General features: G+C 43.4%; 1 protein-coding gene and 1 pseudogene across 2 annotated transcripts; both read right to left on the reverse strand.

The window, feature by feature from the left end:
* Positions 1-408: 408 nt before the first annotated feature.
* LOC149320489 (uncharacterized) lies at positions 409-24,679 on the reverse strand. Its single transcript, XM_089499821.1, has 6 exons — positions 23,753-24,679; positions 9,856-11,127; positions 8,521-8,647; positions 7,913-7,995; positions 7,163-7,289; positions 409-4,965 (listed from the first exon to the last, which is right to left on the reverse strand). Exons 1-6 carry the CDS (start codon positions 24,287-24,289, stop codon positions 3,131-3,133), a joined length of 3,981 nt encoding a protein of 1,326 aa, XP_089355947.1. The 5' UTR covers positions 24,290-24,679; the 3' UTR covers positions 409-3,130.
* Positions 14,241-23,316, reverse strand: LOC149320490 (uncharacterized; annotated as a pseudogene). The gene is made up of 4 exons (XR_016278616.1): positions 22,966-23,316; positions 20,279-20,361; positions 19,164-19,290; positions 14,241-16,191 (listed from the first exon to the last, which is right to left on the reverse strand). The product of XR_016278616.1 is annotated as an uncharacterized LOC149320490 (transcript).
* Positions 24,680-27,679: the final 3,000 nt, after the last annotated feature.

A 27,679-nucleotide genomic window follows, 5' to 3' on the forward strand; every position in this document is an offset into this window, starting at 1 on the left:
TTCTTAGTCCTACTTGGAAGATCCCTCCCCTGCAAGTATAAGGCAGGCTTGACCCTGCTTATCTTCTGAAATCAGATAAACTTGGTTTATTCTGGGTGGTATGCTGGACTAACTATAATGTGTTAACTACCACCAAGGTATCAAGTGCTTTAAAAGGAAAGGGAATGTAACCAGAAATTAGCTACATGAAGGACCTACATCCATCATGAAGAAGAGCTAGGGGAAACATAGGTGCGTTACAGACCGCTGCTCTGCCAGCGTTGCTCTTTGCTCTGCGAGGGAGCCGCAGCAGCCAAACCGCGCGACTCCCGTGCAGAGCAAAAAAAAAGCTCCAAAATGGAGCTTCTTCCTGCGGCACAGTTATGACGCTGTGAGGCGCCAATGGTGCACTCGCGATATCATAAGCGCCACGCGATGTGCGGATGCACAGCATCCGCTAAGTCAATATGGCGGCGGCCGTGTGGAACGGCTGCCGCCATATTGTACATATTCATTACGTAGTAGGGTTAGGGGGGTGCGGAAGCACCGCCCCTTCCTAATCCTAATACATAGTGAATACGTACAAAATGGCGGTTTGTAACCCGCCATAAAATGATACAGCTCCTTGCTTCCCCACCCAAGTCAGTATGCAAAAATGTGCATCACAACCAAAATGGGGAAATTATATCTAATCAAAATGCAGACAAAGAAACACATACCTGGTCAAACCAGTAGCCAGCAATATGGGAGTCTGATGGAACAAGAATGCAAAGTATTTGGTTTAATTTTATCACACATAAATAAGAACACCATAAGAATGGCCTTTCATTGCAGGAAGACTGGGGGACATTTCCCTTAATAGAGAATATTTTGTTACTGGGCTAGATAGATCATTGTGTATTATTTCTCCCTATTTATTTTACCCTTCAAAGGTTTGCATTGGTTTGCCAATTTTTTTTAGCACAAAACAAGAAGATTGGAAATAATAGTAGTAGTATTTTACAGACACAGAAACCTGGTTACATTCTTTGCCATAAAGGAAAACTGGCTGCTACTAAAAAAAATCCTTCATCTCATGCAGATGTATTTTGCATCAAATTAGATGAAGAAATACCTTTGATTCTGCACCTACAAACATCCTCCCAGATATGAGGTACTTTTTATTCTCTGACGTACAACTGAAATTTCCACAGGGTCAAAAAATAACTGAGAAGTCAATCAATGCAAATTTGCCTAAAGGAGGATTAAAACTGAACAAGCTCGGTATCAAGTGCTTGAAAATGTAGTTGTCTCAAAGAGAAACAACTCAGAAAAAACTGAAGAGGTATACCACAATAAAGAAACAAACACAATTTTCTCACACCACCCCTTTCACTTTACTCCAAAACCTTGCATTAAATACAAAGTTTGCACCTCAGTATTGTGTCAAAACATCTTGCTTTCTAGAGCCAGAGGTGCCTAGGGTTTCATAGCGGTTTGTTAATCAGGCAAAAATACAGTTTTTAAACCATTTGTAAAATTATAATCAGCATTTCAGAATATCAGCAATGTAAATATATGTTTTATATTGGGGAGAGATACTGATAGACCTTTAATGGATGTTTGAAGTGAAATCAGGCATGATTATAAACTCCCCTTTTAAAAAACCCTAAATACAAATGATCCATATGTGTGTGTGTGTGTGTGTGTGTGTACCTATTGTAGGAGGGGAGGGTAATCAAAAGTGCTGGGTTTTTTAATCCATTCTACAACCACTTCCTTTGGCTTCTTGATAAGTTTTAATAAATATAAGATCCTAATATTTTCCCCAAAGAGTTATAAAAACTCTCACCAGAGGGATTCTTCCCTTAAACCAGGAATTAGGTTGAACATTTGCCAACAGCGTATCATTTCTAATTGCTCAAGACCCTGCAAGGACTTCAGGGAATATAAAGCTCTGCCAGGTGTAGTTGTGCTTCCTACTCCTCTCCCTGGGCATGCCACCTCCTTCCTCACTGGCTGAGCACTCCCCACTATAGTCATTTAGTGGATTGGGAAGGACAAGCTATACCAAGACAATGTCCAGCTGTGTTTTAGCAGAGAGACATAGAAAGGTTATGTCATTCTCCTGGGCCTCTGAGGAGTCCTTCAAGAACACCCTGGAAATCCAGGAGGAGGCCTGCGTCTTGCTGTATTGGATGCACCAACACAGCCGGATGCTGCCTGGTCACAACCTTGCCTCTAAATGTCTGGGGAATGGCACCCAGCAAACAAGGAAGCCAATTGTGTGTGTTGCAGAGGAATGCTGGATGCTTTTGGTCTCAGTGATCAAATAATAACTTGCAATGTTACCTATACAGTATATGTAACAGACAGTATTCCAGCCATTAGTTTTACCATAGGCACAATGAGAGTTTCTTTTCCAAGTTCTTTTTGTATGCTAGGCATTCACCAATGTACATTTATTTATCAAAGCACATTTCACAAGGGTTGGGGAAGAAACAAGTTTAAAAACAAAACAATACGCTGGTTGGTTTTGTTTTTTTTGGGGTGGGTGGGGGATAAACCAGTTGTCTTTTTTTCCCTGTGAATGTGTAAGACTATACAAATATAGGGCTAAATCAGAAGGTTAAATAGAAAAATGCAGTTTTGATGTTATGGCAAGTAGCTTAAATAATAAAGTGCTCTTTTAAAGCAAATTATTTTGCTTGAACGTGCGTTAATTTAAAGGATTGTTTTTTTAACGTCATTTCTTGCACTACAAAATAAAGTGATTAAAAAGAAACAACTGACACTAGATACTGGTCTAACAACAAACAATTGCCAATAACCTTTTAAAAGTTAAAATGTTTAAATTAAAAGTCATGGTTGTTCCAGTAAGAAGGCTGGAAAATAGTAATAATAGCCAGACTTTAAAAAAATGATTAATCAATTTTTAAAAATTGGAGTGCTTTATTTTAAAGTTATTTGGTTTAAACCAACTTAGTTTCAACCAGCCAACCCCACATTTAACATTTAAAGGTTCTTTCTTCTATGTAGATTACTTGATGTGAAGAAAGATCTCAACTCAATGGTCATTATCACACAACATGTAAAGCCAGGGTTGGTTTATGGTATATGGAGAGCACGACAGGACACACTATGCAATAACTACCACTTGTAGTTGGTTCACCTAAACAAACCACGGAACTGCACTCCATGGTTTATTTATTGTTTCATTTTGCTGGCAGGCAAGTCCTGTGCTGTTGCCAAAGCAATTGCCATATTCCAGAGATTTAAATGGTTTCTCCCCTGTGTGAAGTCTTTGATGATAGATAAGACTTCTGTTCTGACTGAAGCTCTTTCCACATTCCAGACATTTATATGGTTTTTCCCCTGTGTGAATTCTTTTATGTACAGTAAGGTTTGCACTAAGTCTAAAGAGCTTTCCACACTCCAGGCATTTGAATGGTTTCTCCCCTGTATGGACTCTTTGATGAAAACTAAGGCTTCTGTTCTGTCTGAAGCCTTTCCCACATTCTAGGCATTTAAATGGTTTCTCTCCTGTGTGAATTCTTTCATGGCAAAGAAGAGAGTCTCTCTTCATGAAGGCCTTGCCACACTCTAGGCATTTAAATGGCTTTTCCCCAGTGTGATGTCTTCGATGGATGGTTAGGTATTCATGCCTTAGAAAACTTTTCCCACATATCAGGCATTTGTATGGTTTCTCTCCTGTGTGAATTCTTTTGTGTGACATAAGATGTGAATCCTGACTAAAATTCTTGCCACACTCTAAGCATTTAAAAGGCCTCTCCCCTGTGTGAACTCTTTGATGGCGGATAAGGCTTCTGTTCTGACGGAAGCTCATTGTGCACTCCAAACATTTATAGGGTTTCTCTCCTGTGTGTACTCTTTGATGTATGACAAGTTGTCCACTTTGGCTGAAGCTTGTTCCACACTCCAAACATGTAAATGGCTTCTCCCCTGTGTGGGTTCTCTGGTGGCGAGCAAGGCCATTGCTCTGACCAAAGCACTTCCCACATTCCAAACATTTAAATGGTTTCTCCCCTGTGTGCACTCTTCGATGATCAGTAAGGTGGTGATGGCTACGGAAGCGCATTCCACATTCTGCACATGTATATGGCTTCTCTCCTGTGTGCATTCTTTGATGGTAGGTAAGACTTGTGCTCCAACTGAAGCTCTTTCCACATTCCTGGCATGTATACAGTTTCTCCCCTGTATGAACTCTTTGATGGATGGTCAACAGCTCATGTCTAGAGAAACCCCTTCCACATTCCAGGCATTTATATGGTTTCTCCCCTGTGTGGACTACTTGATGGTATGTAAGGCTTATGTTCTGACTGAAACTCATTCCACACTCCAGGCATTTGAATGGTTTCTCCCCTGTGTGGGTTCTCTGATGGCAGCTGAGCCCTGTGCTCGAACTAAAGCTCTTTCCACACTCAAGACATTTGTATGGCGTCACGCCTGAGTGTATTCTTTGATGTATAGTAAGTTGTCCACTTTGACTAAAGCATTTTCCACACTCCACACACTGAAATGGTTTCTCCCCTGTGTGTACTCTTTGATGATCTGTAAGCTGATTATGACCACGGAAGCTCTTCCCACACTCCAGACATTTATATGGTTTCTCCCCTGTGTGTATTCTTTGATGGTAGGTGAGGCCTGGACCTGAATTGAAGTCCTTCCCACACTCCAGGCATTTGTATGTTTTTTCCCTTGGGTGATTTCTCTGATGTATAATAAGTCGTCCACTCTGACTGAAGCTCTTTCCACATTCCAGACATTTATAGGGTTTTTCTACTATGAGTTCTTGCTGGTGGTAAGCAAGGCCTGCTATACTCTGACTGAAGTATTTTCTGGTTTCAAGACACTGAAATGGTTTAACATCTGTCTGCACTCTCTGAAAACAGTTAAAGCTCTTTTCACACTCCAGATGCTTAAATGGCTTCTCTGTTGTGTGGGCTTCCCAGTGATTATCTATTGTTGATTTAAGCACATCCTTAGCTGAAAAAGAGGGGAAAATGTAAGCAATTAGGAAGAAAACATTACATTTTTCAATCAAGGATAAAACAATGTATGGTGGAGAATGCTGGAATATAAAAGTGGTTTTGACTAGGCTTTCATGGCCAACATCCATAGTTTTTTGTGGGTTTTTCGGGCTATGTGGCCCTGTTCTAGCAGAGTTTCTTCCTGAGGTTTCGCCAGCATCTGTGGCTGGCATCTTCAGATAATGTTTGCCTGGAAAGGACTTGGCTATATATATTGTGTGACTTGGAAACGCAGGAGTGATTTGCATGTATATTGTTAGTTGCTAATGGCAGTCCTCAGGGTGTGAGGGTCTGCAAACCAGGATTAATGTCTGCTTGATAGTGCTCACTGTCTGCTGGGAGAGTTTTCATTTGCTATCTTTCAGGACTGGTAGCCAGACCTTGTTTACTTTAAGAGTTTCCTCTTTTCTGTTGAGCAAAACCTGTGAACCCTACTTCTTGGAAGTTGAACTGAAGCACCTAGACTGGGCTCTACAGGCGAATGGTTATTCCAGCTCAGAAATCAGGAGGGCTGCCAGGCCCAGGAAAACCCAGAGGAGTGAAGACAAGCAGCCAGCCAAAGGGAAGCTATTTTTACCATACATCAAAGGAGACACAGACAGAATAAGGAAACTGATGAGGAAGCACAACATGCAAATGGTTTACAAACCAACGAAGAAAATCCAGCAAATGCTTCGCCCAACCAAGGACCAGAGAGACCTGCTCACAGCTGCAGGTGTATACCGCATACCATGCAGCTGTGGACAAGTCTACATAGGGACCACCAAACGCAGTGTGCAAACAAGAATCAAGGAACACAAGAGACACTGCAGACTGGGCCAGCCAGAAAAATCAGCAATAGCAGAACATGCCACAAACCATCCTGGGCATAAAATACTCTTTGAAAACACTGAAGTTCTGGACCATGCCAACCACTACCATGTCAGGATGCACAGGGAAGCCATTGAGATCCACAAACATCTGGATAATTTCAACAGAAAAGAGGAAACCCTTAAAGTAAACAAGATTCGGCTACCAGTCCTGAAAAATAGCAAGATAAAGACTCAACAAATGCAAATGAGAAATCTCCCAGCAGACAATGAGCACTAATCAAGCAGACACTAATCCTCTTTTGCAGACCCTCCCACCCTGATGCCTGCCATTAGCAACAAAACAATACACATGCAAATCACTCCTGCCTTTCCAGGTCACACAATATTTATAGCCAAGTCCTTTCCAGGCAAACATTCTCTGAAGATGCCAGGCACAGATGCTGGCGAAACCTCAGGAAGAAACTCTGCTAGAACAGGGCCACATAGCCCGAAAACCCCACAAAAAACGATGTCCACAGACATTTGGTGATAAGGCCAATCCTAACAGAAATTAGGCTCTGATTTTATCTTAACTCTACATCAAAGTGAGAAAAATGTATAGCTGTTAGCTATATCAAACTAGGAATGTAAGCCAAAAGGGACTGATTTTGCTTTCTGGGGTTTTAAGAATACGTAGTTCTTTTCTTAGTTGAATTCCCTCTCTTTTTAAAATAAATCATAATTTACTTTTTTGAATGAACAGCTGAAGAAAACCTTCAATTCCATGTGCAAGTACTTAGAATGCTGTTTATTGATGGAGAAAGCTTGTCTCACTGTAGAACTATGTAAGCTTACAGCATAATGTACCAAATCATACCCATTCAAACACTGCTAAGGTGTTGGAACCCTCCAAAATTATCTCTAGCACAGAGCATATTTAGTGGATCCTAGGAAGGACTCTTCCTAGAATCCATAAATGGTGAGGTTCCTTGGATCCCTAAAAATGTACACTTCTTATGTTATGGTATATCTCCTGGCCCCTGTGAACTCTAATTCTTTTCCCTCTTGCTGGAAGCGTTTATATTCTTACACTGCTGGAACACCTTAAAGCTGACTTTGGGCTTCAGTGGAGTGGGAAAAGCCGGCTTTTTGCTGGCCAAAAAAAGGAGCAGATCTTTGCTGCTCCTTTTTTGGCTGGCTTCTAGGAGGATTGGGCCCACAGCATGGTTGCTGTGGCCCCAATCCATCTTCAGAAAGGGAAGCTTGAATCTTCCCCTTCATGGTTGTCTGTTTCAGCCCAAAGAGAAGTAGAGAACTATCAAGCCTTCAGGATCTTTTTTTTAAAAAAAACTTGGTCCTTACTCAGAGAGGCATCGATCTCTAGCTTCTCCTCCATGGGCTTCTTCAGGAATTTTTGTTCTGTATCCAGTAGGGCCACTTCCTCCTTGGCAAAATGTCCTGGCTCCACCTCCTCAAAGGAAATTGGGGTCTGGAAAAAAAGACGGAGCATTTCTGATTACACAATAAATAAACAAAAACATGTAACTAGATTATCTACTCTTTGGGGCTGAACAGACTGCCCCTAAGGGGTGGCCTGCAGCCGCCTCTTTCTTTGCTGGATCGGGGCCATGGCAACTACACACTACAGCCCTGATCTGGCCTTTCCACAGCGCAAAAAGGAGCTTCAAAAAGGAGCCACCGGCGCTGCAGCTTTTTGGCGCTCCTTTTGCACTGCATCATGCCAGCATGGGGGCAGAGTCAGGGCATACGTTGTGCAGTTGCTGTGCCCCTATCCCATCCCCAGGCTGGCCTTTATCACCGGCCTATTGAGGCCCTTTGTGACCAGACATTCTCTGTCCTTTTTTATCGTTAGATTCAAATCTCTCTTCTGTGAGGCACACAGCAATCATTTGCTAGGAGGTCGCTCAAGAGGTTCAGACTGAACTTGCAAGTTGCAAGGCAACAAATGCTGAAAGAAGGCTATCTTGAAGGATGTTGAATTGGAAATGAGGAATGCTCCTCCCACTGAAGGGGGACCATGCCTCTGAAACTAGCAGGGAGAGCAATCTGGTCTTAGAAAATCGTCAGGAGAGACAGAGAACCTTCTCTTACCTGATCTGAGTGCAGAACAGCTCTTTCCACTTTGTCACAAACAGGAGTAGATCTGGAACACATCACTGACATTTTGCCACTACCTTAGAGAGTGAGAGAAGTAACAAAGAGAACAGATTAATTTCCCCTCCTGCATTATTATCCTTTCATCTCATCCTATTTGTCTTGAGGCACAACTCTAAATGTTGAATATCATTTAGGAATGTGCAGACCAGCCTTCCCCAACTTGAGTGTATAAGATAAAACACATAGAAATCCCCTCATAATTATTCGGCGCCAAAATCTGAGAAGGAACTGCTAATAACAAAGTCACAGAAGAATACATATATGCATGAGTCAACAATTATAGCTAACATTACAGACATTTTTTCACCTGCAATTGGAAGGAAACTGGTCAAACTACAAATTACAGGACATATGCAGAAAACATATCCAGAGGTTGGCAGCTGTGTTGGCCACATAGTACAGTTATCACCCAAAATCCACGAAACAATTATATCTTTATTGCCTTTGGCTGGCCCAATAAAAGACATATGCAGAAAAGGAGGGGATGCAAAGAGAGATTAATTCTGTATCTATTTGGCAAAAAAGGGCAAAAGCATTTGTACCTAGAGAGGCCACATTCCCATAATTCTCCAGCATGACTTCTCTGTACAGAGCCCTTTGGTCTGGATCCAGCAAGGCCCACTCCTCCTCTGTGAAATGGATAGCCACCTCCTCAAAGGACACAGGGACCTGGGGGAAAAAGAGATGGTTGAATTTACTGTGAAAAATTCAGGTGTCTCTGTGTGGGCAGCTCTTCAGATTTGCTCTAATTACCCTTTTTGGAGTATAATTTATAGCCACACAAAACAAATCTGCAGATAGATTATCTGTGGGAGAGAGCCCCTTAGTTTCAGTCCCTCTTGTGGTTAGCATCCTTTAAGTTTCTTGGGGTTCTTACTAGTCCGCCCACCCCAGCCATGGGCTTGCCATCTGTGGACTGAAGCACCTATGGATGGCCCCACCCCATTGTCCATATTGGCAGTGCCACATGCATGGTGCACCTCCATTAAAAACCACGGCCTTGAGGTCTCAGGTCTTTGACATCTGTAGGGGAGTCCAGGATTGAATCCCTGAAGATATGAAGGGCCAACTGGACTTAATCATACTGCTCTTATTCCACTTTATTTGCCATAGATCCATCCTATGGAATACTGGAATTTTTAGTTTAAGGAGGACTACTCAGAATTTATCTGAAAGCTTTGGTACTTTACCACACAACTAATCCCAGGATTCCCATGGCAAATAAAGAGAAATCAAAGTACTATTATTGTTTGACAGAATCTGTGTTTCAGAGTGAGGAACTGTGGGAGTCCAAGGGACCACATTCGCTCTCTCCAAGAGACCATAGAGGACTACATCCAATGGAGGGGGGAAATTAAAAACATTTTTGCCTCTAAACAAGCTCTAGGGGTGTCTGGGGGGCTAATTCTACCATGATTTCAGGCCTCTGTGGGTCAATATAGTCCCAGGACAGACCTTTCTTAACAACAGTGATTCAAGTGGAATCATCCTGCTCTACATCTGCAGTGCAAAAGGGCCCTTGGTTCAGAGGGGGTCTTGCTTAGAGGGAAAAGGAAAGGGTTTATTCATGTATTTATTTGCTTACTTTTATTCATACGCTCCCTTTCTGGACGGGACCCATTGTATGGGCCTTATGTGCCACCTAGGCTCTTTTCACAACTTCCAGATCCCCCTTTTCATTTTTTACAGTGGAGAAAAATGCTCTCCAAGACCTGGAGCATGTATAAAACAAGTCACCTACGTGATATTTGGGGCAGATACACACCCCCTACTACTTCCACAGGGCAGCATTACATGGGGTGAAATCCCACAGGGCAGCCAGGGTGGGATGCACCTTCCCCTCCGTCTCTTCCATGGGGAAACCCCACAGGGCCCACCTCTTCCCGTAGGACCCCCACTGCTTTCCCTGGGGCATCCTGGAGGACATCCATCTCCTCAGGGAAGGCGCCTGGCTTCTCCTGCAGCTGGACGTCTCTCAAGAGATGCTGCAAAGTGCTCTGCGGAGCATTCCTCTTTTCATCTGAGGCATCCAGATCCTTTTGAGATGCATCCCTCAGACTATTCAATATCCATCTCTGGTCCTCCATCTCCCCCTTTGCTTGGAGGCCTTCCATCTTTCCCAAGCCCCCCATCTTCTCCTGCAGTGGGTCATCCCACAGAAAGCCCCAAGCGGCATCCTTTTGGGCGCCCAAGATCTCCTGCAAGGTGCCCATCTTCTCCACAGGGATATTGTGGTCCAAGGCACCTAGGAGGGTAGCAGCGCCTTCCTTCTCCTTCGAGGGGGCATCCCACAGGGCACAACCCTTGTACAAATGGATGCCCTTTTGCTCCACCTCAAGACCAAACAGGGCCTTCGCCTTCTCCTTCTGGGAGTCCCTCTTCCCTGGCAGGGCAACCAGAGGGACATCCACCCCCTCCTGCAGGGCGCCCCCCTTTTCGCTCAGGAAGGCCCCCTTCTCTGGGAGGGTGCCCCGCAGAGAGCCCCCCTGCTCCCCCGAGGGGTCCCTTCCCCTTCTCAAGGCAACTGATGACAAGACCCCTGCTCCCTCTTGCAGGGCCAGGCCCCTTTGCAAGGCCCTGGAGCCCATCTTCTCTGGGAGGGCCGCCTGCGGGCCATGCCCCTCTTCCTTCAGGGCGCCCGCCTTCTCCCTCAGGGAGCCCATGCTCTCTGCCTGAGGGGCACCCAGCCCACCCTCCTCCTCCTCCTCCTCCTCCTCCGGTGTCCTGAGGGGGCGCCCTCGAGGGGCGGCGGAGGCCTGGATAGCCTCGGGGCCTGCTGCCTCCTCCTCCTCCTCCTCCTCCTCAGGGCCGCCCCTCCGTCCCTCGCTCCTCCTCCTCCTCCTCCTCCAGGAGGCCGCCCTCTCTTCGTAGCCGCCACTCCCGGCCCCTCGGGCTTCCTCCTCGGCCAGCTCCACCGAGTCCCTGACCCTCTCCCGGCTCCCTTCCATGATGAGGGACCCCTCCGATTCCCTTCCCCTTCCTCCTCTGCAGGGAAAGAATGGCGCGTCCACACGAGCGCCGCCCTTTAAGCCGCGCGTCTGGCCTTCATCGCCACCCAAAAAGCCGGGTCCCTCTGGGGGCAGAGAGTCCAGCCAGGCCCCCTTCCAGACCCTTCTCCCTACAGTCCCTAGGAGCCTTCCTATGTCAGCCTGTCAGAGCCAGAGGCCAAGGATTCTGGGAATTGGAGTCCTCTGGAACAAAGTGGCCTTCCCTCCGCCTTTTGCCATTCCTAGCGATTCCGCCGGGGGCGCCATCCCCAACAGAAGAGAAGAAGGCCCTCCAGCCTCTGCTTAAAGGCCTCCAGGGAAGGAGACGCCTCTGCACTCCCAGGAAGGAGTCTCTTCCTCTGTCCAGCAGCCCTTTCTCTCAGCAGGTTCCTCCTGATGTTGAGGAGGAATCTCTTTTCCTGCAGCTTGCATCCATTGTTCTGAGTCTCTGGAGCAGCAGAAAACAAGCTTGCTCCTCCCTCAATATGACACCCCTTCAAATGTTTAAACAGGGCTATCATATCACCTCTTAACCTTCTTTTCTCCAGGCTAAACATCCCCAGCTCCCTGAGTCGTTCCTCATAGGGCAAGGTTTCCAGACCCTTCACCATTTTAGTCGCCCTCCTCTGGACACATGGCGCCAATTTGTCAACATCTTTTTTAACCTGTGCCCAGAACCACAAAGGAGGACGAGGCACCACAAAATGTAGACCATTCAGTAATTGTTTAGCTTTGATTGTACAAAATCAAAGCAAAACATGCCAATATAAATGTAAATTCATGCTTCTTAGTCATGATCCAAATGGAAGACATAAGCTAAAAACACTCATACACACATATATATTTTATTTGTATCCAGTATTGGAGGCATTTAAGAAGGCACTGAAAATGGATCTGTTTTGGCGAGCGTAATTAGCCACCTGCCCTTGTGTAGGAGATATCGCTCCACTTCTCTGACCATTGCATAATTTAATTGCTATTGTTATTCAGTGATGAATTAATTTTAATGGATTTATTATTGCTATTGTTCTTGTATTTTATTGTTGCATTTTGTGTGTGTTTTTATTGGTTTGTAATCCCGCCTCGATCCATCTGGGAAAGGCGGGAAAATATAAATAAAATTATTATTATTATTATTATTATTATTATTATTTATAAATTCCTGCTTCTAAAGGTAAAGGTAAAGGTTTCCCCTTTGACAAGGTTGTCACGTTGTGTCATGGTTCTTAATCATGCTCAAAATGGAGGACATTTTGGAATTCCTCCTGGACAGAAGGTTGAAATGTAGGATGTGTCCAGGAAAAGGAGAACATCTGCTCGCCCTGTGCCTCCATCCAGGCCAGGCTTGGTAGGGATTTCTTTTCCTTCAGCTGATTGGGACAAAATGGCACATGCGCATGGGACCACACCACCATTCAAATGAATGGGACTCCAGTACATACAAAATTTGCCCTACGCTGGTGGAACAGATCCCCCGCATATGGCAAGGGTGAACTGTATTCGCTCCTCATTATCTATGGGTTCTTTATCCATGGATTCAAGCATCTACAGCTTTAAAATATTAAAACAATATATAAACTCCAAGAAGCAAACTGTGACTTTGCCATTTTATATAAGAGACACCATTTTCCTCTCCTGTTGTATATAATGGGACATGAGCATCCACACAATTTTGTATTCACAGGGGTCCTGGACCCAAACCTCAGTGGATAGCAAGGGCCCTATTTATTACTAATTTGCATTCTGATTATGCAAATTTGACACATTAATCATTGTGCTTTACTACCATGATGTTTCAACCTCAGCACTGGTACCAAACTAAGAGGATTTCCCCCCTTCTTTTTTACCTTAGCTGGTGTGAAGAGAGGGAGGCTTCTAAGCAGCCTTGAACTGTGGTGACCATAATGACACAATAGTTCTGATGGCAGAACAGAGTGGCACTATTACTTCCCTCCATATTCTTGATTCTACAGTCCTATTGATGCAGCCTAGAATTGCATTGGCATTTTAGCTGCTGCATCACATTACTGGCTCAGGTTCAACTTGTGCTCTATTAGGACTCCTAGATCCTTTTCACATGTACTGCTTTCATGCCAGGTGTGTTTCCTACATTTCCTCCTGTTGAAATTCAATATGTTAGTTTTGACCCACCTCTCTAATCTGTTAAAGCCATTTTGAATTCTGATCCTGTACTCTGGGATATTAGCAGCCATCCTTATTTGGTGTCATCTCTTCTATTTCATCATGTGTCTTGCTGCCAAACATGTTTTGAGGTGCAAAGATTTATTTCAGGGTGTTCTTTAAGAGACACAGCTGTAAAACCCATGGTTGCAATTACAGTAGAAAATTGGGAGCTGCTATATACTGACGCTTGTTGTATCTTGTCCCCAAATGTCAGTGCTGGCTCAAGGGGTATAAAGGTATTTCCTAGCTGTCTGGACATTGCTGGACAGCTCCCAGGAATACAAGGCTCCATCTGCACTGCAGAAACAATTCAGTTTGACACCAGTTTAACTGCCTGGCTCAATGCTATGGAATTCTGGGAACTGTAGTTTGTTGTGGCACCAGAGCTCCATCAACCCTGCTGAATCTTCAAAGAAATGCCTTTCCAAATAGCAAGTTTCCATTAGCTTTCTAGATTTAAACAGATGCAGGGATGTTGTTGTGTGATTTCAAGTTGTTTCTGACTTACATGGTAACCCTAAAGTGAATCTATTATGGTTTTCTTGACAAATAATTGACAAAGATTTGTTATCGGAGGTGGAGGTGGGGGTGGGGGTGGGTTGCCATTGCCTTCCTCTGAAGCTCAGAGAGTGGGATTTAGGATCACCAAGTGGGTTTCCATGGCTGAGTCAGGATTTGAACTCTGGTCTGCTAGAGTCCAGCACTCAAACCGCTACACCAAGCTGGCACTACCAGGGATTGGTGCCATATTTTATTTATTTATTTATTTATTTATTTAAGCTAATAATATATGGTCTAGACAATGCAACAGTCAGGTGAAATTGTAATTGTTTGACCAGCCATACCCAAAGGGTGCTCAGCAATAGCTCCTCTTCACCTTGGGGAGAAGTGACCAGTTGGGTCCTGCAGTTCTGTCCTGGGCCCAGTGCTATTCAACATCTTTATGAACAACTTGGATGAAAGAATGGGGAGAGTGCTTATCAAATTTGCAGACACCAAATAAAAGAAGAGGCTGAAGACCTGATCCAGAAAAAGAATGAACCAATGGCCATTATCACATCATTTAATCAAACATCATTGCAAAACCAAGACTGTGTAAAGTAATAAAAATTGATCTCAGGACAAAATTTCAAGCTTAAATAGAGAGACAAGCCCATTATATTTAGCTCCAGTGGAGTTACCCACCAACTTATCCTAGTAACTGTGAAAGTATGTCAGATCACAAGGCTACTCACATACCTGGCAGGATGCTGGATTCAACTGAGGCTCATTGCCCAAATTCAGCTGTGTTGACAAGTTTCTCACGTATTTTGAGAATTTATACCAGAAGTAAGCAAAGTGAGCGCTCAGGGTTGTATCTCAGCCCTCAGATTTTCTCCCCAAAAAGCAAATAATTGCCCCAGAATCCTCCAGGGAGCAAAGACTGTTTAACGTGTGGCATTTTGAAGGATTTTTCTGTGGTTTTGAAAAAAGGCCCTCATCAGCCCAAAACAGGGTCATAGGAAGGGATGATCAAAAATGGTGAAAGGTACTCCTAGAGGTATCATTTGCTGTTTTTGGAAGGGGTAAAATACAGTAGTGGGTGTGAGGCAGAGTGCATGGCTAAAAAATGGACCCATAAGTGGAGGGTTGTCTGCCTTTGATTTTTATAGTTGATGCAATGTTTGCATTCTCCATTTCCTATTAAAGTTTGACTGATCAAATCAATTCCAATTACTTATAAATCACATTTTGAGCATTTCTATCATTGTTCTGCTGCTTGTTAAGGTTTAATCACTCCAATAAACTATTTATTTACATACCACAGTGTGGACATTTATACAGTTGGGCTGTTGTGTGAATTGTCCACCGGCTGTTAAGGTCTGATGTGCACCCTGCTTCTGTACACATTTCATCCTGAGTTTTCCTCTTTTAAAAAGAAAGGCTGTGGTCCACCAAGAGCCCATGCACATTCCAGTCATTTCTAAGATTTGAAGTATCCCTCCCAAGGGGTATTATCGGATGCCAATTTAGGTGTGTACTGTCATCGAATTGCTTTCCACATTCAGAAAGTGTAGATGGCTTTGTGTGACTTGGTTGATGTTTTTTGAGATGTGAGCTTTGACTAAAACATTTACCACACTCGGCGCATAGGTAAGGCTTCTCACCAGTGTGAATTCGTTGATGTCTTCTGAGGGATGTGCTCTGCCTAAAACTCTTACCACACTCAGAGCACTGATAGGGCTTTTCTCCTGTATGGATTCTCTGGTGTATTTTAAGGAGTCTGCTATCACTGAAGCTCTTTCCACACCCTGAGCAGTTATAGGGCTTCTCCCCTGTATGAATTATTTTATGTCGTTTAATGAGGATGCTCATATTGAACCTCTTTCCACAATCATCTGCATGGATTATGGGATGGGAGGGACCACTTGACCTGTAAGCTGTAACAGATTTGCTTTCCACAGTCAGAACACTGGTACGGTTCCTCTCCTGTGTGAGTTTTTCTATGTCTTTTAAGGTGCGTGCTCTGCCTAAAGCTCTGTCCGCACTCATAACATTTGTATGGCTTCTCTCCTGTGTGAATTCTTTGGTGCTTATTAAAGTGAGAGTTGCAACTGAACTGCTTTCCACACACATAGCATTTGTAGGGTTTTTCCCCTGTGTGTACTCTTTGGTGTTTTTTAAGGCTTGAGCTCCACCTAAAGCTTTTCTCACATTCCACACATTTGTAGGCCTTGTTCCCCATTTGATGTGAAGTAAGTCCTATGCTAAGATCAAATTGCTTTGCACACTCATGGCATTTATATGTTTTCTCGCCTGTGTGAATCCTTTGATGTTCAGTAATGTATATCTGCTGATTTAAGCTTTTCCCACACTCTGAACATGTAAAGAGTTTCTCCTGGTTCTGAATATCATTTCTGTTTCTTTCCAAATATTCTTCAAGTACTGGAAGTTCATGGAAGTCATTTTCTTCAGGAACAAAGGATTTGTCCTGCCACTTCTGCTTTTCTTTAATTTTTATTTTCTGTTGTCTTCCATCTTTATTTCCCTCTCTTCCATCACCTAAAGAAATCCAAAGAGAAATCTGGTCAGGGAGAAGCAGATGATCACATCAGGAAATAAACCCAATCAACTATTATCAATTACAACTACATAAAAACAGAAAACATAAACTCTGAATATGGCTGACCTTGTCTGATTTTAGAAGCTAAAAAGGACTGGGCCCAGTTAGCACTTAGACAGCAACTGACTAAAGAATGCCAGTGACCATCCAAAACTAGGAATGAACCTACTTGAACCACAGGAAAACTGCCTAGCAGAGTTGGCAGTACTGGGCTAGATAGACTAAGGGTCTGACTTATAATCGAGGCAGGATTACAGCCAATAAAATGTGTACAAATCATATCGATAAAATACAATAACAATAATTTTTCATTAAAAACTAATTAGTTGTCTATGGCAACTATGGCAATAACAGTAGGATTATATTATGGTCAAGAAGTGGAGTGATATCCCCTACATGAGGTCAGGTAGGTAAGCTCACCAGAAGAGAGCCGTCTTAAGTGTCTTCTTAAATGCTTCCAAGGAGGTAGTAAGGCGGATCTCTTCCAGGAGACCATTCCACAGTTTTGGAGCGGCTATTGTAAAAGCTCGTTGGGAAGTCGATACTGCTACTACTAATAATAAAATTTTATTTATGTTTCCCCGCCTCTCCCAATGGATTGAAGCGGGGTTACAGGATACATACACAATCTAAAAAATATTACATCAAAACATCAACAATCAAACATCCAGGGACAAGGCAGAATATCGTTGTCAGACAGGCATATTGGTCATCACTCCTCGGGGGGGGGGGGGGGGAAGCTTGATGAAAGAGCACGGTTTTAAGTCTCTTTTTAAATGTTTCCAAGGGGGTCGTGAGACGGAGCTCTTCAGGAAGACTATTCCACATTCTCGGGGCCGTTATTGTAAAGGCCTTTTGGGATGTGGAGACATATTTGGAAGATGGTGTTTCCAGTAAATTCTTACCAGATGTTCTGAGTGTGTGGGGCGGATCATATGGGGAGATGCGGTCCCTCAATTAACTCGGGCCCAAGTCATGTAGGGCTTTAAAGGTAATAACCAACACCTTGCACTGTGCCCGGAAGATAATGCAGACAGTGAAGACACTTCAAAACAGGTGTTATGCGGTCAGACTTGGAAGAACCAGTGACCAGTCTGGCTGCTGCATTTTGAACCAACTGAAGCTTCTGAACTTGGTACAAGGGTAGCCCCATGTAGAACGCATTACAAAAATCCAGACGAGAGATTACCAGTGCATGTACCACTGCTTCAAGGTCCCTCTGGTCCAGGTAGGGACGCAGCTGGCATATCAGCCAAAGTTGGTACCAAGCACTCCTGGCCGTCACCTCCAACTAAGATGACAGCTCTAGGGACAAGTCCAGTAGCACTCCCAGGCTGCAAACTTCATCTTTTAGAGGAAGACTGGTTGACAAATCTCCTTCCCTGAACCAGAGGTACCTATAGCAAATACCTCCATTTTCTCTGGATTCAGCTTGAGTTTGTTTTCTCTCATCCAGCCCATTACCGACCCAAGACAGGCATTCAGAGGAGAGATGCCATCCTTAGTCGCTGCTGCAGTTGTAGATATAGGTGCGGTACAGACCGCCAAAAAGCAGTGTACCAGCGTCAGTATTAGGGTTAGGGAGCACGCACCATCTACACGCTCCCTAACCCTATTACGGACTGCTGGTGGCATAATGACAGCGCCCTGTGTACATGGGTGCCGCAATTATGACGTCACAGCCGTGCCGCATCCAAATGGCGTGGCGCGGGTGTGACATGTTTGTGCCGCGTCAGGCCGATTGTGGCGGCCTAACAGTGGCACTGGAAGGAGCTCCAAAACGGAACTCCTTCTGGAGGGCACCTCGTTCCCACAGCCACAAACAGCTGCAGGAACGGCACCAGGGAGAAAGGGGCCGAGCGGCCCCTTTCTCTCCTGGCTGTGGCTCCCGGGGTGTCATGGGGCATGAAGCCCCAAGGACACCCCTTTTCGGGACCAGGGAGAAGTGGCATTTTGCTGCTTCTCCCTGGTCCCAAAAAGCACTGGATTGGGGCTGCTGTGGCTGCCCTGGCCCCAATCCGTGCCTGAATGGAGCGGCTGCAGGCTGCCCCAAAGGGGTGGTCTGTATCCTGCCATAGAGAACTATATTTGGGTGTCATCAGCGTACTGATAACACCCCGCCCCATGTCTCCGGATGATCTCACCCAGCGGCTTCATGTAAATGTTGAACAGCATTGGGGACAGAATGGTGCCCTGAGGGATGTGAGATTTCAGCTCTCCTTTGAAAGAGCAGCTGTCCCCCAGCATCACCATCTTGAATCTGCCCGAAAAGTAGGAATGGAGCCTAACTCCCTCAGGCGATCCAGAAGGATACGATGGTCGATGGTATCGAAGGCTGCTGAGATGTCCAAGAGCACCAACAGGGCCATACTTCGCCTGTCCATGCCCAGACAGAGATCATCAACTAAGGCGACCAAGGCAGTCTCAACTCCGTATCCCGCCCTGAAGCCAGTTTGAAATGGGCCGAGATAATCAGCTTCCTCCAAGACAATTTGGAGTTGGAAGGCAACTGCCCTCATGATCACCTTGCCCAAGAATGATAGGAGGGAGACCGGATATAGTTGTTTCACACCTATAAGGCTGCTTCTTACACTGCAAAATTAAAGTGTTATTACAATCAACAGTCTAATACACAGAGCCTGGAAGAGATGCTTTACTGGACTATAATTCCCAGACTGCCCCCTTCAAGTCAACAAGCCATATAAGCATGCGCCCAAAAAGATTTATGCTATAGTCCAGAGCCAAAAATTATGTAAAGCTCTGATTCAATGGCTCTACTCTACTTGAGACTATCAACAGCATGCAGGATTATAATTCTCAGAACCTCACACCTACCATGCCAGTAGTTTTACTACAAAAACCCTGACTTTTCTGAGCTCTGCTCTTAGGTAATCAAATGAGTGGGTCTTACCCAGAGAAGCCAAATTCCTGCAATTCTCCCATGTAACTTCTTCATGTAGAGCCCTCTGGCTTGAATCCAGGAGAGCCCATTCCTCTTCCATGAAATTCACAGCCAGTTCCTCAAAGGTCACCAGATCCTGGAAGAAGGAAGTGTTTTTCCCCATTGGTTAATGCTACAATCCCCAAAATACAGTGAAGGTGATATGGAAGGAGGTTCTATACTAAAGCTTCTTCTATGGTTATTCCTATTGTCCTTCATTCTTCCACAATGTGGGTTGGCAACCTGGAATCCTTCAGATGTTTTGGACTATAAATCTCTCATGATCTCTGACAATAGTACATGTCAAAGGGATCTAGGAGTCCTAGTAGACCACAAGTTGAACATGAGTGAACAGTATGATGTGCTAAAAAACCAATGGGATTCTAGGTTGCATCAATTGAAGTATAGTGTCTAGATAAAGGAAAATAATAGTGCCACTGTATTCTGCTTTGGTCAGGCCTCACCTAAAATACTGTGTTCAGTTCTGGGCAACACAGTTCAAAAAGATGTTAATAAGATGGAGTGTGTGCAGAGGATGGTGTTATAGGTAAGGAACTGAAAGCACATAGCCAAGCAGCAAACAAAGAGGAGACAAGCTCTATGTGCTAAAAGATGGTCAACGGTTTATTAGTGTTTAAAAAGCTCTTTAAACACTAATAAACAGTTGACTATCTTTTAGCATGTGGAGCTTGTCACCTCTGCTCCAGAGGTTGGATGGCCTTCTCTCAGGAGTGCTTTGCCTGTGTATTCCTCTGCATGACAGAGGTTTGTACTAGATGGCCTTTGTGACCCCTTCCAACTCTATTTTTTCTATAATAATAATAATAATAATGTTTATTTATATACCGCTTTTCCAAAGTAGATCAAAGCGGTGTACAACAGGAAGTACAATACAAAGTAAAACAAACAAACAAACAAGCATAACAGGCCTCTCTCCCCCCAAGATGGTGGCTGAAGGGAGGGCTTTTCTTCTTACAGGCAGGCAGTTGGATCAACAAGGCAATTTTGATATGATACCGAAGGAGGTTACAGCAAAAGAGATGCACCCAGTCTGTTTTCTACTCATTTTATTCTTCTTCTCTTACCTTATTCTCAGCCACAGCAATTGTTTCTGCTTCATCAGGAAGAGTAGAAGGACAGGAACAAAGCACCAGGGTCATTCCACAACCTGTGAGTAAGACAAAGAAAGTAGGAAGATGCTTAATAACCATTTGATACCTCCATTCCTGGATTCCAGCCAGTGTCCAGTAGCTGTGAAAATGGTGAATGCTGTGTTAGGAGAGGGATCAAATAAAAATCAGCTAATTGTGTAATGTTTTGATAGGATTATATAATATATAAAACTGCATTATATTGAAAGCACTAGGAAAAGAGGAAGACCACATTACAGGTGGCTTGACTCAATCAAGAGATGGCCAGGAGTGCTTTTACACAGTTAGTGTCAGTTCATTCTACTGCTTTTAAAAAGTTAAAAATATATAAAATTACAATTAAAACTGCATTAAACAACAAGAGATTTAAAACGATTTAACATCTTACTTTAAAACACTGTTGCTGCTTAATGCTGCTTCAATCGTAATTTTGAATGTTTTTAACAGTGTGTGTTTTTATTGCACGTAGGTCCAAAAGACACTGCAGAAATAATCCAGTTTGAGACCACTTTAACTACACTGGCTCAATGCTAGGGAATCCTGGGAACTGTAGTTTTGCCTTTTGTGGGACATTTAGCCTCGTCTGTCAGAGATCTCTGGGGCCATAATAAACTACAGTTCCCAGGATTCCCTAGCACTGAGCCAGGGCAATTAATGTGGTCTCAAACTAGATTGTTTCTGCAGTGTATTTTGAACCATAGTTTTAAAAAAATACAAAATTAAGATTGAAATAGTACTGCGTTACAACGGTGTTTTAAAGTAAGATTTTTACATACAGTAGTTTTAATTCTGTTTTTAAAATTCTGTTAAATAGTTTTAGTAATGTTTTTAATTTGTGTTTTACCTTCTTTTATTCTGTATCCCCCTTTTATCTGTGTTGGTCTATGACTGTAACAAAGATTCTATTCTATTCATTTTAATTTTGTTGTTGCAAACTTCCTCTGAACACATTTTGCCAGGAAAAACCCATGATTGGTCACCTTAGGGTTACCATAAGTTGGAAGACTTAAAGGCACACAACAACAACAACATTTTTAGTGCATTTCTGCCTTTTAATAAGAGGCTTTGAGTCCCAGTTTGGGAGAAAGGTAAATAAATAGTGATGGATAGATGGATCTTCCTTGTGTGTATGTTTTTTCAAGGTGTCTGCTGATTTATGGTGACCCCATGAATTTCACAGGGTTTTCAGAGACAGGAAATACTCATAGGTGGTTTTGCCAGTTCTTTCCTCTGAAACATAGGCTACATCACCTGGGATTGAATCTCCTATCCAAGTACTAACCAGAGCTGCCCCTGCTTGGCTTCCAATATCAGAGGGAATCTGGTGCCTTTACTGTATTTCAGAATGTCCAGAGGAAGGTGGCCAAAATAGTAATGGGTCTAGAAACCAAGCTTTATGGAGGGTGTTGGTACGCTTAGCCTGCAAAAGAAGAAATTGAGATGCCATCTGTAAATTTCTGAAGGTATGATATGTACAAAATGGAGTGAGCTTGTTTTCTGCTGCTCCAGAGACTAAACACAGACCAGTGGGTTCACATTATAAGAAAATAAGGTCCACTTATACATTAGGAAGAATTTCCTGGTCGTAAGAGCTGTTTGACAGTAGAATAGCTTTCCTTGGAAGATTGTGGACTCTCCTTCATTGAAGGACTTTAAACATAGGTGGGATGGCTGCTTCCCAGGAGGGCTTTAGCTGTACTTGAGAAAATTTTGGATCATTTTCAGAAATAATGGATGATGTTGATTGAATACATGAAGAATAAGGGACATTCTCCTATGGTTTTAAGCTTTTAAAAGAGTGATACGTAATAGGTTTGTTTTTCAAAACTGACTTATATTTTAATTACGTCCTTAGGAAGAATATTTATTTGTAGTGAGATAACATGATTTTAAGATTGTTTTAATCATTCTATTGACTCTTGAATAAACTAAGGGGATTTAGATATGTAGAAGAACCATAGTCAAGTAGGTTGGAAGGTATTGTTTCCCTGTTTTGTGTGTTTTTGTGTTTTTAGTTTGTTTGTTTGTTTGTGTTTGTTGTTGTTAGGTAGGTGTGTTTTGTTAGGTAGATGAATGAGCCAGCATGGTGTAGTGGTTTGAGTGTTGGACTATGACTCTGGAGACCAAGGTCTGAATTCCGGCTTGTCCATGTAAACCCATGGGCAAATTACACTTTCTCAGCCTAAGAGGATGGCAGTGGCAAAACCCATCTGAAGAGATTTACCTAGAAAACTCTGTGGGTCACCTTAGGGTCACCATAAGTCAGAAATGTCTTAAATGCATACAACATCAGAGAATCATAGACTCATAGAATCATAGAGTTGGAAGATACCACAAGGTCCATCCAGGCCAAACCCCTGACATGCAGGAACTCACAATCAGAAGGTGTGTTTTCCTTGTCCATTTTTAAAATATAGAAAATTTGTGTATATGTCTGGAGGTTTGTGGTGGTTTAATTTTTTAAAAAAATTAAAGGAGTGCTGTAGCTCTGTGTTTTTCCTTGACAGGGGTTGGATTCAGTGGTCATTGCTATCCCTTCCAGGATTCTGTGAATCAAGAAGCTGCTCACGAATCCCAAGTATACTCAGGAAAGAGAAGCCAAGAACTGAACAAATGCTTACCCAAAGAGTCGGCTCCTGTGTCGCTCTCTTGTGTGATCCATCTGAGCACTGGCCTCTTTGTAGACCCTGTTTCTACAAACTGAGGGTCTGGTTTGTTTATTGCCTCCTGTACCTGAGACACAGGTGAGAAGACCAGATATGTTTACTGAATTAGACAAGCCCCTCCGACATTATTTTTCAATCTCTTGAAACTTCTGCTTCTTTTCTTTCTTTCCTTTTCATTTTAAATATTTTTTTATGGATTTACTTCAGGGTATTAGCCAAGATGACAAAACTGAGGCTGTTGTACTTTGGATGCATCATGAGAAGGGAGGATTCATTGGAAAAAACAATAATGCTCTGAAAGGTGGAGGGAAGTAGAAACAGAGGAAGGACACATGCTAGATGGATGGACTCTATTGAGGAGGTCACAGATATGAGTTTACAGGAGCTAGGCAGAGCAGTGGCGGACAGGGAGTCTTGGAGATGTCTCATCCACTGGTCACCACAGGTTGAGATCGATTCCAGGGCAGTTAACAACAAACAAAAATTACAAAGAGGCAGCTTTGTAACAATAAGCAGAATAATAAAATAATAAAAGGACATGTGTAAACCGCTTAAGGAGTGCTTAAGTGCACTGATAAGCAGTATAGAAATGTACTTGCTATTGCTATAATTGTTTTTCACTGCTGCATCGAGTGAAAACCGTTAGCGCAATTGCACAATTATTGTGGGATATTCCTGGGATAATGACACTTTGAACGTCGTGTGAAAATGTTAATTGTGAATACGCGATTTTGATGGGTTAATCACCATTTATACTTCCAATTGTGATAAGCTCCTCAAAGGGCACGGTTTGAGGAGCACTGGTGTAGGTGAAGGTGCTGTGCCATGCCTTCTCTTGGTCATCAGCAAGGGATTGAAACCTGCTCACTTGCCACTCTTCCTCTTTCTTCTTCTCTGCCTGGCTCAAGAGGAAACCTTCAGCCAGGGCCACTGCTTGGGAACTGGTCTCTGCCCCACATTCCCTGATCCAGCTTGACATCTCCAGAGGGATGACAGCCAGGAACTGCTCCAGGATCACCAGGTCTAGGATCTCAGCCTTGGTGTGTCTCTCTGGTTTCAGCCACTGGTGGCACAGAGTGTGGAGTCGGTGGCAAAGCATTCGAGGTCCTTCATCCACTTGGTAGCCAAAACTTCTGAACTGCCAGCGTTGCATTTCTGGCCAGAGCATCATCTCCATCATCTTCTCCTCCATCTCCATCATCTTCTCAACCTTGGCCCAACTAATATGGGGACCTTTCCCTGTCTCAGGGGCAGCTGAGTCTTCCCACTTTCCCTCCATCCACAGCCCCTGTTCAAGGCTCTTCCTTTGGTCCTGCTCCCCAAATTTCCTTTAGGAAGATTATGAGGTTCCAGAAGGACCTCTGATAAAGGCCCAGCCCCAAAAAGGAACAACAGCACCAACAATGTCACTTTCCTCCTTATAGAGGCTTTTTTTCTATTCCAACCAACAGCAACAGCCCCCAGCTAGCCTTCTCCAACTTGGGCCTCCCTCCACATCATGGGTTGGACTACAAGCCCCAGAGTGCTTTAGCTGGGAAGGAGATTCTGGGAGTTGTAGTTAAACAGCCCTGTTTAGTACTGAGAAATCCACATTTGATGTTGTTGGGTGCCTTCAACCCACCCCTCCCTGGACTACAAATCCCATAGTTCCCTAGGAGGAGGTGATGGAGGAGGGTGCATCTGTGGTTCTTTCTTTCTTTCTTTCTTTCTTTCTTTCTTTCTTTCTTTCTCTGTGTGGCCCCAGAGCAGAGGCTGCTGGCAAAGGAGGGGTCATCCAGTTAAGAAAAAGAAACCTTTGTTGGATAAAGATCTCCAAATGTCTTCCTTAGAAGCAAGCAGCCCATTACAGGGTTAAAATGACAGAGAGGAGAGAGGCCTAGAGTGGCACTGGGAGACACCACTTCCTCTTCCCATGGAGGACTGAAGCAGGAAGTGTCTTTCTTTGCCTCTCTAGGCATTCCAACTCTATCCCCTGAGGGTCTGTGGCTCTGCAAAGAACATTGGAAGGAGGGAAGGAGGGAGGGAATGCAAGGAGGAAGAGAAATCATCATCATCATCATCATCATCATCATCATCATCATCATCATCATCATCATCATCATCATCATCTTTGCTGAATGCTCCTGAACTCCCCCCAAAAAGTGGTCCCCAAACTGTGTTAAGGAATTTTGGACTTCAGCTCCCAGAATCCCAGGCTATTGGCTAATATGGCTGAGGCTTCTGGGAGCTGAAGTCCAAAATTTCTTAAAGGGCACAGTTTGGGGACTTCTGTTGTTGTTATTTGCTGAATGCTCCTGAGCCCCCTCCAAAAAGATCGCTAAATATCCCATGTTGCATATTGCTATGATCAGAAAAAAAGCTCACTTCATGATTAATAATATTAACAAACTAATTATTGCTTTATTATCATTATTAATCTTGAAGTGAGCTGTTTTCTTATCCTGGCAATATGCAGCATGAGGTATTTAGAATATGTTTTGGGGGGCTCAGGAGCATGGAAATAATAATAATAACAACAATACAGTGGTCCTCAAACGGTACCCTTTAAGAGATTATGGACTTCAGCTCCCAGAAGCCTCAGCCATGCTAGCCAATAATCTGGGATTCTAGGATCTGAAGTCCAAAAATCACTTAAAAGAGCACAGTTTGGGGACCGATGATGATGATGATGATGATGATGATGATGATGATGATGATGATGATAGCATTTCTATATCACTTATCAGTACACTTAAGCATTCTCGAAGACATTACCAAACTTTGGTCCTCCAGGTGTTTTGGACTTCAACTCCCAAAAGTCCAAAACATCTGGAAGATCACAGTTTGAAGACGCCTGCTCTGAGCAGTTTACGATGTGTAAGCTAATTTGGGTACTAATTTTAGCGACCTACAGAAGGGTGCAAGGCTGAGTGGGCCCTGGAGCCCTTCCTGGGATTGAACTCACAACCTTGTGGCTGCAGTACCAGCATTTAACCATTGTGCCACAGGGCTCCCAATAATAATAATAATAATAACAATAATAATAATAATAATGATTTCCCCTTTGACAAGGTTGTCAAGTCATGTCTGACTGTAGGGAGTGGTGTTCATCTCAATTACTAAGACAAAGAGCCAGTTTTATCAAAGACTACTCCGTGATCATGTGGCCAGCATGACTACATTGAACGCTGTTACTTCCCACTGAAGTAGTACCTATTTACCTACTTGCAATGTTATATGCTTTCGAACTGCTAGCTTGGCAGAAGCTGGGACTAGGGGCGGGAGCATCATACGGTACTTAGGCCAAATTGCAACCTTGCAATCATCAGGGACAGCGTCTTAACTGCTGAATCACCACAGGCCTCAATGATAATAATAAATGATACGTTATTATTACTATTACTATTCTCAGCCTAGTGGATAGGTAGACTGCTTCAAATCTTGAGATGTATCTACACTGTAGAAATGATGCGGATTAACACCACTTTTAAGTGTTGTTGCTCCATCCTATGCAGTTTGACACTTACAAGGCCTTGAGCTGCCTCTGCCTAAGAGTGCTGATGCCTTACAAAACTACACACCACAGGATTCTGTTGGATGGAGCTGTGGCATTTTGTTCATTCATTCAGAGTATTTACAACCCACTCTTCTGCCACAAAGGCTCTCAGAGCAGTTTACAAATTGTTAATTAGACAGTTCCCTGTCCTCGGGCTTAAAATCCAAGGAGACATGACAGAAAAGGAGAAGGGAATGACAGTGGGGATAAAGTGGATATCAAGCCTCTTTATTTTTGTAATGTGGAAGTGCCCTTGTGTTTGTCATCATTTCACCTGTGTGTGATGGGTCAATGGTGAGGCTGACTACTTTTGCAATCGATTAACAGGAAGGCAATATGAAATTATGGACAGCAATGGCATCAGCAGCTCACCAGTCCCTTCCTGTCTCCACAGCGGTATGCAGTCCAGACACCAGAGCAATAGTCTGCACTTTCCAGCTTGGAGCAGAGCAAACCAAGAGTTATATTGCTCTGGTGTTTACCCCGGAGTGTGGCTTGGCTCTGTTTTCTTCCCATTTTGACCACATGCATCATCTAAATAAGTAGGTTTCAAAACAAGGTGGGGTTGTGTTTTTTGAGCCCGTTCAGACAGTCCCCCAGTTAGCCAAGGCCTGAATACATTTCTTCCATAATATATACATATATAACAAATATGTTTTCCAACTCTTTAATGTAAACAAGTCTTTCAAAGTGGCAAATCCACACTATGAGCAAGAACAAGACAAGTTGGATATTTATTGAATAAAGAAGTGCTGTGTCACTCATGTTTTCAATGCATTTTAACGAAATGTTTGGTGCCAAAATGATTAGGAAATAATTTGGAAAACCTGCTTCCTTTAAGCTTATAAACCAGGAGGTGAGGAACCTGTAACTGGGCAAGCATTTTTTAAATTTAATTCCCATCAGTCATGATCTGCATGGCTAACTAGAAATTATGTTCCATTGTGTATGGATGGCCACAGGATCCCTGTCCATCCTGTAGGTCAAGATGGGCATCTTGCAACCCTCCAGGGACTGTTGGGTTACAACTCCCATCAACCCGTTTTTTTAAAAAAAATTGCTGATCTACTTTTTCCTGATAATCCATATCAGTATCCCTACCTAGTATTAAATCAATGGTGATGAATGATGGGA

Source organism: Sceloporus occidentalis, unplaced genomic scaffold, assembly GCF_023333645.1.
Source record: "Sceloporus occidentalis isolate IW3139 unplaced genomic scaffold, rSceOcc1.0.p SCAF_1, whole genome shotgun sequence".
NCBI lineage: Eukaryota > Metazoa > Chordata > Lepidosauria > Squamata > Phrynosomatidae > Sceloporus > Sceloporus occidentalis.